This window comes from Synchiropus splendidus, chromosome 6, assembly GCF_027744825.2.
Source record: "Synchiropus splendidus isolate RoL2022-P1 chromosome 6, RoL_Sspl_1.0, whole genome shotgun sequence".
NCBI classification, from domain to species: domain Eukaryota; kingdom Metazoa; phylum Chordata; class Actinopteri; order Syngnathiformes; family Callionymidae; genus Synchiropus; species Synchiropus splendidus.
Window position 1 is genome coordinate 6398240 of NC_071339.1, and position 13559 is coordinate 6411798.

The 13559-nt window shown below is 43.2% G+C and overlaps 2 protein-coding genes across 3 annotated transcripts in view; one reads left to right on the top strand and one right to left on the bottom strand.

The window, feature by feature from the left end:
• LOC128760025 (deleted in malignant brain tumors 1 protein-like) overlaps window positions 1-2977 on the bottom strand; it is a 67147-nt gene extending 64170 nt beyond the window's left edge. Inside the window, exon 1 of the mRNA XM_053866913.1 lies at window positions 2844-2977. The gene's annotated coding sequence lies outside the window, so the exon portion shown is untranslated. The remainder of the gene's footprint in view (window positions 1-2843) is intronic.
• A 2874-nt stretch (window positions 2978-5851) lies between these two features.
• Window positions 5852-13144, top strand: LOC128760420 (solute carrier family 41 member 1-like). Of its 2 annotated transcripts, none has more exons than XM_053867826.1 (10): window positions 5852-6979; window positions 8481-8588; window positions 8654-8725; window positions 8784-8928; window positions 8988-9134; window positions 9377-9521; window positions 9597-9676; window positions 11034-11168; window positions 12002-12150; window positions 12214-13144. In XM_053867826.1, the coding sequence occupies exons 1-10, from the start codon at window positions 6785-6787 to the stop codon at window positions 12391-12393; spliced, it is 1356 nt and encodes a 451-aa protein (XP_053723801.1). In that variant the 5' UTR covers window positions 5852-6784; the 3' UTR covers window positions 12394-13144. The 2 variants fall into 2 exon arrangements, with proteins under 2 accessions (XP_053723801.1, XP_053723802.1); XM_053867827.1 differs by having other exon boundaries at window positions 5852-6910.
• Window positions 13145-13559: the final 415 nt, after the last annotated feature.

Below are 13559 nucleotides of genomic sequence, written 5' to 3' on the forward strand. Positions count from 1 at the left end.
CCAGACACATATGAATTTCATTTTAACAGAAACAAACACAAGCTAAACTCCAAATAAAACTCCAAAACAATAATGACACCCATTAACACCCATTGCTTTGGATGACATTAAACATGGCACAGTGTTGTTATCCTTTAAAATACGAGAATAGTGTAATAGAGAAAGATTCAAGAAAGACTGTCAGGATGCTGAACAAATTGCTGTGCTTTTGTTGAGTGTTGTCCTCACTAAAACAACAGCATGTTCCATGTGAGTGGCACATGTAGAGGGTCAACCTCACACACATTCACACTGAAGGACTATTCAAACAACATCTGCATGTTGACTGGAGGAAACCCACACACAGACATCACTCAGGCAGATTAGCAGTAAACTCAGAGATATAAAAGGATTATTGAGTCAAATTATTTTAATATAACATTTTCTACAATTTATTCAGTGTTGCACATTTTTATCTAGTAATATAAAAATGTTATTTCATTTTCTCATATGATTCACTTACCTTTTAAAAAAAAATATAATCTGTGTTATTAATAACAAACTTGTATAAATAACATCTAATTTATAATTACATTATTAAAATCATTTACTTTGATTTTTATGATATGATAGATGCAATATTAAACAATTACAAAAATTACATTTTCTCATTATATGCTATAATACTTACTAACGTTCAGACGAAACTTCCTGACGCTTTTCTGTCATTTTTACCCCCCAAAATTCCATTATTTATTTATTTTGGCACAGTTGCTTATCTTGCGTCCTGACTTTGCATCAGTGGAAGACGCTGGCTGGAATTCTGGAAAAATAAATTGAAATTTATTTTTTCCTACTTATCTTGTCATGCATGTTCTCTGTATTATTTTGGCCTTTGACCAGGCATTCTGGGACCGTCAAATAGTTTCTATGAAAACAACCAGAAAAAAAAAATTCCCTCTCTTTCATTACTGATTTTTATAAAAATTGAATTTGCAGAGTATTAAAAAAACAAGTTAAAAAACAGAGTTTGACCTACATTTGAAACTCAAAACCCATTTGTGAATTAACATGTAGCCAAAACAAAATCACAAGTGAACAACACGTTTTAAAATGGATTTGGGTCAAAAACATTGCTCTCTACCAGCTTGAAAACGTTTGGCAGATCATTTCGTGGATCTCACGACTTGCGTAAATCACACTCTCCACCGGCAGGGGAGGCGACACAGATGGCGGGCCAAGTTACGCATTCTGGTCGAAATAAAACTAGCACAAGTGAAGCAGGAACCTGCAGCGGGGAGTGGGAGGAAGGGGCCAACAAGAGGACGTGTGAAGACGTTCTGCTTAATCATTTGGTGTTTTGACATTGATATCAACATGTCATGGGCGGAACTTGTCAGTGCATTGTCCGTCATGCTACCAAAAGAAGAAAATAACTGAAGTAAACTTGCAACAAAAGCATCACATCCGACCGGATGAGGTGACTGCTAGCTTAACTATGGCATCAATGTCAGGGCTGCATTAATCTCACTCACACTGCAGCTCCACCCACACACGTCTAAACTGTTTAGGTTTAAATGCAAAACAAACTAGCCTGGAGAAGATGCATGATTTACATAGTCACAAATGAATAAATCTGGAGTTGCATATTTCAGACGGATCCTTCACTAACATGACATCAGCTCCTGGACAGGAGGGAGCTCCATCATCTCGAACGTTCGATGACTGAAATTCACTTTACAATTGCTTCCATAGAGCTGCAGTGACTCAGAGAAATCAACCTCCCGTTGAGGAAGCACGTCTCGCAAACTTTTAGCGTGATGAGCAATGATTGAGCGATTGTTCCTCATCACATACCGACATAAAGGCCGTCACTGTTCTCACCGCAGTCTCATCCACTAGCAAGGGTCCCAACAACAAGACTCTCAAAGGGCTCTCTGTGGCTCAAAGCAAACAATAACAAGCAAACAAGTTCGCACAACTACTCTGGCGTCACTCTACTTTGCCTCGAATCAATAAAGAATGTCGGTCAGTGATGAACTAATATGCTGCTCAGACTTTGGTGGATTGAGCTGCTTTGACTGAACTGTCGAAGTCAGCAGATTCTTTTGTTGACCGATAAAGACCCGTCATGGGACCTAAATGGAATTTCTCCTTTGATTAGGCGCATTGAGGTACACACATGGAGACCTTAATATTGTTTTTAAAAAATCATTGTAAATAAAAACAAGTATTTAAACATAAGCGAAACAGCTCACACAAGGACTTTAGATTACAAGTTAGGAAAAAAAAACATTTAAAAATGCATTGATAGACTATGCAATGAGGGTTTTCTAAACGATTTTTATTTATTATTTTTTTTTTTTAAATATTTCAATATGCGTGTTATTACTTAAACGCGCCACTCACTGTTTCGCTATACCGCGATGCAAAGACGTTCTGTTACTGTTTGTTTCGGTTTCCACTTAGTTCATGAGAATTCATGACCGGCATGTCTACTTCTAATGCTCAGTTTGATCTATTTACATTTTTTACTTTTATATTATAATTCAAGCTATATTAGATTAGATAAATCTCAGTCTATTTAAAGGTGGTTATACACGCTCCTGTTCAGGGTTGCGTGTATAATACTGAGTACATTTGCGTCAACTTTTCTTTATCTCTTTGCTGGTGATACAGCGACACCGCGTGGATTTTGGATTTAACTGCATCTATTAACATCAGCTCAGCATTATATCGTTGCCAAGGGACAATGCATAGTTGTTAAAAAACATAATTAACTGTCGTATAACGTCTTTGCTAACTCACAAACCAGGAAGACCTGAAGGCCTCGGACACACACAATACAAAAGAGGGTGACTCACCTTAAGATTGAAATGTTAAATCTATGAAGAAAGACTTTTTTGTCACAAAAAGTTGGAGTAAAGTCCGTCGAGAAGGCTGAACTTGAAGTTTCGGTGTTCCGTATAAATTCAATCCAGCGTCCGGATTAATAAACTACCGGAAATCAAAGTAAAATTAACCGATGTTTGTCCGATGATCGCCTCCTGCTGGACGGTGGTGAATGGTGCAGTTACGTCATCACTGAGGTGCCTTGCGTCGCGTTGCCAGCGTGGAATGACGTATAGGGGCGTCGTGACTGCGTTTCAGTGGATGAGTTTGAAAGAAATATTTTATTGTAGAATCAGAGGTTTAGGGGAGGAAAAGCGTCATATTTTATTAGAACATTTTCCGTTGGAAGATACTGTAACCTGACTGTCAAATGATATTTTGGTATGATAATGATAAAGAAGACTGGGATGGAGTCATAAAATGAACTAATAAAATAACTAGTAGCTTATAAAATAGCTAATTCCAGTGTGATCTGGCATATTTACTCTGTATGCCACCCACTCTGGGAGGAGGCACATCACTCTGCAGACATTTCTGAGGTCAAAATATGTTTTTGAGTGTGGTTTTGACTTTTTTTTTTTTGCTTGTTAAATGTAGAAAGTTACTTGCCTGTACTCACACATCCCTCCACCTCACTGTAAAATTGGACGGTGCATGTTACAGAGTTTGATGGGGTTTGTCCTTGCGGATAAGTTAGTCTGCCGTTTTAAGTGAAGCAAAAGCAAGATGTACTGTAAAGTGTAACGTGCCAGCTGGTCCTGCTGGGTTTTGCCTCGAGGGAGAGAAGGAGAGGGAGCACAAGGACAGTATATATGTAGGTAAGAAAATGGCCCGCTGACGCTCACATCACGAGAAAGAGAAAGGAAATGTGACTTTCATAGCAATATTATTTGACTTGTAAAACTCGCCGATCATTGTAAGGGTTTGTAAAAAGGAGAAAACATCCAGAGAGGGACACTTCCTGAGCCCACACAGTGTTTTCCCAGTCAGTTGGAATCTATAATTTAGCATCCAGTCGCGAGACTCAACTCTGCCTAATTACAGTTGTGGCTGTGGGAGCAGGGAGAATGTTGTTCAAATATAAAAGTGACGATTCATGCTGCAGGTTCTTTCCACGAGTTATCTGAAACAGTATTGACTTTCCCCGTGAATCCGTGCAGTCGAGATGTGTGCCAGGACACGCTGACACGTCACAGGTCAAAGTAGGCTCTCCCACTTGGCAGACACTGGGATGGCTGCAGAATGTTGGACGGACATGGAGGACGAGAAGCTCCACACGTCTTCCAGAGAGTCCTCCAGGGGGATCTGCCTTCAGGTGCTGCCCTCGTACCTGCTGGCAGGGCTGGGCATGGTCACTGCCGGCATGCTGCTGGACCAGGCACAGGTCAGTGACTCGAGAAGAAGGCGATTTCAGTTGTCCTGGGGGTATTTGGAAGTCAACAGCTGGGTGTCTGTCAACGGGTTGTAGTTCAATCCATTTCGGTAGGTAAAGAAGAGAGTGCAGGCCAGATGGAATGGATTAGGATCTGTGACGCGGGAGTGAAAGGGAAGTTTTATGGTTGAGTGAAGCGGTGCTCAATTTTAGCAAGGATGTGGTCCAATGTTTGTCCAATGGCAGATGGATGTAAAAAGCCAATGATACAGTAGGTTAATGAGCTTTCATAGAACAGTGTCCTAATGTTCAGATGGCACTAGATGTCCTGACCACTGTATGATCTTTGGTTTTGGACAGTAAATCAACTCATGATTAGTTTGAGATTCAACTAGTCAGTGACTACCTTTATGATAAGTCGACTATGTGGCATCTAACAAGTGGGGGTTGACAGTAGCAAATAGAACAACTGTAGACAGATGTAAATAAGGAATATCTATCTATAGGGTAGAGTTGTGTTGAAGGGTGTTTTGAAACTTAACATTTGACTTTCATTTGAGAATTAAGGAAATCGAAATCTTAATGTCTCAAATATGGTGTGAATGGTTTCTGTCTGTCCTTGGTGAAATGGTTCCACACTTTCAATGTTTTCGGTCACCATTGTCCCATAGCCTCCTACTTTGGAATCTGCTGATAGAACAATGATGTCACGACTAGTCAACCAATGAACCCGTTTATCAGTCAATTTTAGTCAACAATGTAGCTGTAATTTCAAATCAACCTCACTTAATTTCTAAACCAAGAACACCATCTAATGGTCAGTAAAAAATTAGGACAGTATTTCTTGATACCTCATTGACCCATCACCAGACTTGAATTAAAAGTAATATGCAATGGTTCCAGTATAACCTTTCCTTAGAGGGTCAAACCCTCCTGCTGGCAGTGGGTAGATCTGGATTTCAGAGGCCACCAGGTGGCACTGTCTGCAGTAAAATGTCTGACTTGAACACCTGATTCAATGAAACCTTTTCTAAACCATGACTGTCATCTAGTGGCCTTTGAAAATTCGAACACTGTTTTGTCAACCCTGCAATACTGTTTCATGATACCTCATCTAACCAACATCACCTCCTGCCAGTCCGTACCACCTGATTTGACAGTACTAATCTGAGTAACAGGGCATCTGCTGGAATCCTTTATGTCCTGTTATAAAACTTTTTTAATTTCACTCATGCAGTATCACAACAGCACAAGGTGAATTGAATGAAATATAATCAAGTAATACGTGACCAAACCTTGGAGGCGAGCTCTTCTGTTAAGGTGTAATCTGTAAATCATCACCGACTTGATTTACTGCTACATTTGGAGAGAGGCCAGAGCAGAAATTTAAATCGAAGGATGCAGAAGATCAGCTCTCAGATCTGCACACTGTTGTATGTGATAACTTCTGCAGCTTCAGCCTCCCAACATAGAGGAGGGAGGGGCAACAGAGGACACCCCAAAGTTAAGTCTCAAGGACACTTGGCAGCTGAGTCATTGTTGTGATGTGCGCAGCATTTTCACCCTCCCATTCTCAGAGCGCTAGGCGGCACAATACGACGACGTGATTCCAGGATGCGGTGACACGCACAGCTGCTGTGAGCGGTGACCTCTGGCAGGACGCACGCTGTCCTTGCTGGGCAGCAGCAGCACCACGTGTCAGTGACAGGTACAGCACCTGCTGCTGCACAGAGTGCGTCACCCACTCACTGCCACCACTTCAGAGAGGAAACAAAAGAGAGCGGTGCAGAACTGCAGCATCATCTGAGCGTCGGGGATGTGAAGACAGAGGACACGCCAGACATTTGCTGCGTGCCTTTCATCTCCATGCCTGGATTCAGAGGGATATCCTCAGCAGATTCACAGTCAGAGCTTCCCAGACACCACTTCAGGCTGGAGGGGCATCCCTTGATCAAAATGAGGAAGGGGCTCCACGGCTCCTCCGGTCATCCAGGACACCAACACAGCGAGGAGAAGGAACGAGAGCTGTGGAGGGAGATGGAGGAGAAGGAGAGAAAACACATGCGAGCTGAGAAAAAGCTCCTCGCCTTCTGGACCACCTTGTCCCACAGGACCTGGATCCTATTTAGACACAGAGAGAAGCCGGGTTTCCAGCGTTCCACCTCGGTGGCCCGGCTGCTCAAGAGTGAGGCGTGATAACAAGCCTGTGTGTTTGTGTGTGTGATGTCTGTCAGGGTGTCAGAAGAGGCATCACAGACCTGATGTCAAGTGTCCCTATCTTTGTGTGTGTGTTACAGCCACTTGTTTCTTGGTCAAGTATTTTTAAGTTGCTCTGCCGACACCGGACTGACACGTTCAACACGTTGTGCCAATTTTACAAGCTTTCCGAACCTGCTCCTGGACCCAAACAGAGAATGGAGTGAAGCGCAAAACAAGCTCCTGTGACTCAGCTCGGACACTGACACTGAGGAATCTGGAAAATCCTTATCACTGCCGACCACCGTCTGAAGTGCTTCATGTGGCCATTAGCTGGGAACAGTCATGGCGGTGACACGTCTGCATTTGGAGCTGAGATTCCAGGGGGAGAAACTGAGGGGCTTCGCCTGCAGGCTGACTCGCTCGCCTCGAGGTCATCTACCAGAGAGCTCATGGAGGATCGCCTCACAGGTGCTGCTGCCGTACCTGGTGTCCGGCCTGGGGATGGTGGCAGCCGGGATGGTCATGGATGTGGTGCAAGTATGGAGTGAACCGAACTCATGTTATGTTATTGTCCTTCTTTTGCTTTCATCAAATCACTTGCTCTCCGTCGTTCACTTGCCTGACTGCTTTGATGTGACTGTGAACACTGAAATAAGGGCAACAAATCATGACTGAAAATCACTTTTCATCAAAACATTCGAGCATCAAGCAGTAGTTCAGAACCAGCGTTAACACTAAAGGCTATTTGAAGTGATAAAGCATGCGGTTTCCTGCCACGTGTTTTTGTAGGTTACAGTTTTGGACGGTTTTAGTCAGTCGTTCTCTGTGGCTCGTAATCTCTGCAAGGGAAAGCATGGACTCAGAGTGGATGTGAGGGTGCTCGGTTACCAGTGCAGTGTCAGTCTTGGACAATCCAGAAACACTGGTGGCGCCTTCATGTTGTGAATATGGGCTTTGTGTAAAGAGCGATCTTTAAAATTGTGCATAAAGGAGCAAAAGTACAATATTTCTGAGTGAAATTGACACAAGTCTTCTTCAGGAAAAAAGCAACACTGCACTCTTCTGGTTGTAGGAAATTCTAGTCCTATTTTCCTTGCTAATTTCATTTGTCATACCAGATGTTTGTCTTTATGTGTCATTATTATGCCACATGACCTCATTATACATATCCACCTTTTCCTTAAAGACCTGAGAGCCAATTCTCAAGAGGGACCCCCGATTAAGATGAGTAAGGAGCTCTCTAAAAAGAACAGCATGAAAGAGGTGGACAAACCAGGGAGGTTCAAATAGAAATAAAAAAATGAAAAATAATCCCATTTGGGCGGAGAAAGATAAACCTGAGCAGTAAATGAACGTGATGGTCAACACTATGAAAACAACTTCTGTTCGACTACTAAGGTGTAACACAGTGATGACTGGCAAGTGGACTTACTTTTACATCCAATGATGATGCAGAGATCATCTCTTCTCGGCGGTTTAGTCTAAAGAAGCTATCCAGAGCTCACGATCGCCAGCCCTGTATGACCTCATCCTAGCTCCAGAAATGATTTTGGAGTGTGAAGAAGTGTAGCTGGAGGGTCAACATTTCATTCAAAAGTCTGATGTGCCAACAAGCAACATCTGTGACAAGCAAGGCAAACATCTGTGCAACACGCTGAAGTCGACGCATGTGTTGGTGCCAGCCTTGTTTACTTTGGTGCCGTTTACAGTGAGATGAAAACGATAGATTCCACCACCGTTTGAGAAGAGCTGCAGTTAGGAACCTTCGACACCATTGCAAGCTTCACTGCCATTGAAACGTCATGTTGCCTAGACACTCATCCAAGTGCATGCGCTGTTGTCAACACAACATAAATACTTATATTAAACTAGAGAGGTGAAAGGGAAGTTGCCCTGGTGCCCAGAAGTAACTTGGTATACTTGGATGTGAGCAGTGACAGCCAACTGTGAATTAAAAGCAGTGCAGAAATGGTGATCATGGTGGTAGAAACATGTAGTATTGACAGCTTCTGTTAGCCGTGTTGACCTTGTCTTTCAGCACTGGACGGTGTTTCGGGAGATCTCTGAAGTGTTTATTCTGGTGCCAGCTCTGGTGGGTCTGAAGGGGAATCTGGAGATGACTTTGGCGTCCAGGCTGTCGACAGCAGTGAGCGGACACACAGTTGGCATGCAAGCATTGACCCTCTCGTGATCACGTCCTTGCTACTGCAGGCTAACACTGGACAGATGGATGAACCTCAGCAGCAGTGGAAAATGATCTGCTGTAATCTGGCTCTCATTCAGGTGACGATGAGAAACCGAGTGCGAGAGAAAAGTTGTTTTATCGTGTCTATTCTTCCAGGTCCAAGCCACTGTGGTGGGATTCCTGGCTGCTATCGCAGCCGTGGGTCTCGGGGGTCTCACCAGAGGGAGTGTGGATATCGCTGAGTCAGCCATTTTATGTGCCAGCAGCGTCGCCACTGCTTTCATCGCAGCACTGTCCCTGGGTCAGAACAAAGAGGACGCATCAGCGGTGTATTCTGGTCTAACTTTTCTTGTCCGACAGGTCTGGTGATGGTGGCAGTGATCATCGGCTCCAAAAAAGCGGGCATCAACCCAGATAACGTCGCCACACCCATCGCGGCCAGTCTGGGAGACCTGATCACCCTGTCTCTGCTGGCCGGGATCAGCAGCCTGCTGTTTGTCTGCAAAGGTCAGTGTCACTTCCTAACCACTACATTTCTCAGCAAAGACCTGCCGCCACACACCGCAGGCCCCACGATGCTCTGCAACAGTGTCACAGCAGCAAACAACATCAGAGCCAAAGTTTGAATTCATGATCCGGATTCTCTGTGTTTGGCAGAAGCTGAGTTCTAGTTGCAGTTTTTGTGACTGAGTTTGATCTGGCTGCTGCTCCATGACCTGACTGAAGACGTTCTTGTCTTGTTTTCGCAGAGTGGTGGTTCCTGCCTCCTCTGATGTGCACCGTCTTCCTGCTTCTTGTTCCAGGTTGGGTCATGATCGCCTGCCAGTCTCAGCCGATCAAAGCCGTCCTCAAGTCGGGCTGGCAGCCCGTCATCCTCGCCATGTCGATCAGCAGGTAGACTCCTGTCAGAGGAGACCTTAAAACTATTTTATGCTGTCGAAACTGTGAGTCTGATCCTCTCCCTCCAAGTATCGGGGGCTTGATTCTGGATAAGAGTGTCAGCAATCCAGACTATGAAGGGATGGCAGTGTTCACTCCAGTCATCAACGGTGAGTTAGACTCAATAGTTGCTCTGACACTAGTGAAGTTGCTTTGGGGACACGTTAAAGTGCAGGTGGCTACTGCCACCTGCTGGTCCATTAGGCTCAATGCTATCAATAATTGTAGTTTATTATTTTATTTTTAATCATAATATGGGTGTAAATGAGCTGACTTTCGTTTCCTATTCTGGACCGATTTACTATGAAGGGAATTACAGCTCATGGAGCTCTATATATAGTAACAAAAAAAAATCTGAATTCTGATTTTTTTTACCCTCCAAAAGTCAAAAAGTAATTGCTGCCATAATAATCATCATCATCATTCACTCAATGAGACACATTTAAAAAAAAAAAAAAGATTTGGGGAATTTTAGTTTTTTTTTTTTCATGAAATATTTTCTCAAAAAGAAAAGAAAATTGTATTGCTGATTTTTCATCATTTTCACCACCTGAGGTTTCAGCTCATTAAAGCAACCTGATTGCCTGGGAAAATGTTTGAAATACAAAAAAATGAAGTCATGTAATGTGAAATAATATAATTATATATTCCCCACTGACATAGTTTTAGTTAGAATTGTACTTTATTTACTTTTTTCCTGTTTCTTTTTCTGTCTTTATTTTTTTCATTGCATCAACAATAAAACATATTTTTAAAAGAGCAACCTTATTGCGCCAACTAGCGCCTTCCAGTCAGTGTAAAGTTGATATCCACATCAAGAGCTATAGCTTCTCTTTGATGTTGTCTTTTAGTGCATTTTGTGAACATATTTCTAGCCCTGTGATGATAGGAAAATGTTAAAAAAAAGTCCAGTAAGTCTAACTTTCTTCACCTTTTCCTGGAAGGTATTGTGGAATGGAGTTTAACAATAGATGCCTGTGGTGTTTAACCTACTCTTCTCTACTGAAATGTGATTTTCAGCCATCATTTGCCGTGGTGTTTACATTAGGCAGCAAATGGATCAGAATGCCAATGGTCAGCTTTCAGTGCTTCTTCAGAGTCTCTGCCAGCGGTGACCACTTGTTCAGGAAGTGAAATGAGCTGGGATTAGCATATCAATTCACTCCTGTTCCGTCCTGCACTGCTGACTGAAAACCCCAGCCTTATTCCTTGCACTCTGGGCTGCAAACATCCCGCAATACCACGACACAATATTGGACAATAATCTAATTCAATCCCTTCACATTTGAATGGCTGGCTCTGGATAATAACCTGGTTGCCAATGAAGAACGCTCTTACATCATCTAGCCCTTTATATTCTGACGCTCTACATTGCTCTGAGGTGAAAAATATTGAAGTTTTATCGCCGACCTTGTCTTTTCATGATCTGACCTTGAGGTATTATTTTGAAACTGTGGGTTCATGCAGGTGTTGGAGGGAACCTGGTGGCCATCCAGGCCAGCAGGATGTCCACCTACCTTCACTACTGGAGTGTCCCTGGATCGCTCCCCCTGAAGATGGCAGCGTCTTGCCCAGGACCCTGCGACACCTTCTGCTCCTCAGGTGATGGGAGATCAAGCTATTTATTAGCTATGAAGGGAAGATGAGGGTTCATGAAACAGTGTCCTGATTTTCAGAGGCCACCAGATGGCGCTGTCTGCTGTAAAATGTTGGGACTAGAACAACGCTATCTACTGGCCGCTGAACATCAGGACACCGTTTCACCAACCCTGCAATATTGTTTCATTATATACTGGTATTTATTATTACAATGGGGTGGGGAGCTAAAGCAGATGAAGTTGGAGGGAGTCAGGCTGCTGTTAGACAACTTCCTCTGTCTCTCACACACATAGAGGGTCAACGGTGAGTCACTAAAGAACCATGTTGCCTGGAGGAACCTAGATAAGCACGGGGAGCAGCTGCTGGACAGCAGGCAATAAAAAGTTTTTCTATAATGGGAAACATTAAGAGTAAGAGAAAGGTTGACACATATAAATAGATAATAAAGAGAGCAGGGCGCAGAAGATTTAACCTGCCACTTTAAAACAACATGAGAATTGTTGAGATCATGTGGCCAAATCAGATCCTGTGCAATCCCTGTGAATTTTAAACTTTGACCGATCAATAATGCTTTTTCAGTTCATCAGGATAAAAGCCCTCCAGAGAACAAGCACGTTTGAAAACAAACTAGTAGAACAAGAGGACTGAGGGTACAGAAGTTTTTTTCAGCAGCAAGGTCATTCCATCTTATCCTTATTGAAAGAAGACTCTGAGGGACAGTGGGAGGAAGTGCAAGGGCCAAAAGATAGGCGGCCCCTATTGGTGGAAAAGTGATTATTGCAATATAGGAAAGATGTAACTGGGTCAGAACTAAGATTTCATTTTTCTACCTACAGATGTGAACTCGAAGTCTGCCAGGGTTCTGGTCATCCTCGTGGTCCCCGGTCAGCTCCTCTTCCTCTACACCATCCACCTCCTGCAGGGCGGACACACAGCCATGACAGCCACCTTCATCGCCTGCTACCTAGCAGCCGCGGTGCTTCAGGTCCAACATCCAAGCGACAATAAACACGAGTCCCCGACCTCTAACTGAGCGTTCGCTAACCAGGTGGTGATTCTGCTGAGTGCGGCGGCTCTGGTGGTCAGATGGCTGTGGCGGAAGGGCCTGGACCCTGACAACTTCTCCATCCCTTACCTCACTGCTCTGGGGGACCTGCTGGGGACTGGACTTCTAGCGCTGAGCTTCAGACTGGTGCTGACCATCAGTCGACCCGGAGCTGGAGCTTGAGGGTCACACGTGTACACCTCATCAGCAAGTCAGTGGAAAGTCAGCACAAGACAGCATATGACGCTAATTTGTGAAGTACACATCATGAATAAATGTCCTTTTAAAGTTTAAATAACAGCTGCTTTACCTTTGCCATACAGATGAAGGCAATACGCTTCAGTTCCCAGGCAAGTTTAGCTAAGGTACTAGCAACTAAGCATCAGTTTTAGGTGAAAAAGCTAAGCGATCAAAGAGTACAGAGTGTCTCATACGGCACCAGAAATAGCTGCTACACACCACAAGAACTTAAAGCTACTTTGAATCAGCCCATTTGTTGTAGCTTCGTAGCTCAACATGCCAAACAGTAAGATCTCTTCCGAATCACTTTTGAAAAAAAAAAGAGCATTTAAACAGTGTGGCAGTATGTTTTTAGAAAGACAATGCAATTTGGTTCACCTTGTTCTACCCCCGACACTCTGTACCAAATACTGTCTTAGGGCGCAAGCAACGTACATGTAAGTGTGGCAGTGTTATCAGCACCTTCAGTACTGGCTTTGACTGTATCCATAGAGCTGTGCCTTTAAAACAAAGTGTGTGCGTCAGTGTCAGTTCAACATGTGTCTCTATCGTGGTGGCATGTTCTATTCTGATGCTACTTCTTTCCGTAAAAGGCTGTGGGGCATATATGTATATTGTTGTGGATGCATGAAACTCGCGACATAGAGGTGAGAAAGTGTCACACCAGTTGACTGTATTTAAGTTTTGTGCGACATTAAAGAAGCTCAAGGTGTGAGTGTGTTTTGTGAATCCTGGAAAATGAAGGTTACACTGCTTGGTGGTGTGACAATGGGGGACATTTCATGTTTCTCCGTGCCCCGTCTGTGAGGTAGAAGACACAAGAGGTGCCCTTTAAACCGCTAAAATTACTTAAGACAAGAACGTCCACTTCCAAAATGACAATAGTGGTTCATATTTTGACAAAATGGCTCTTATGCAAGAAGAGTTTACCCTCAAATGAATTATTATTTATCAGAAACCCTTTTTCCTCCAGAATTATGACTTTATTTATTAATAATGAATTTATTTTTTGTGCAACATCTGATTGAAATTGAACAACTCATTTATTTTAGTTATTTTGGACAAAACAAAAGGGGTACAAATTATTGCTTATACTTTTTGGAATTGAA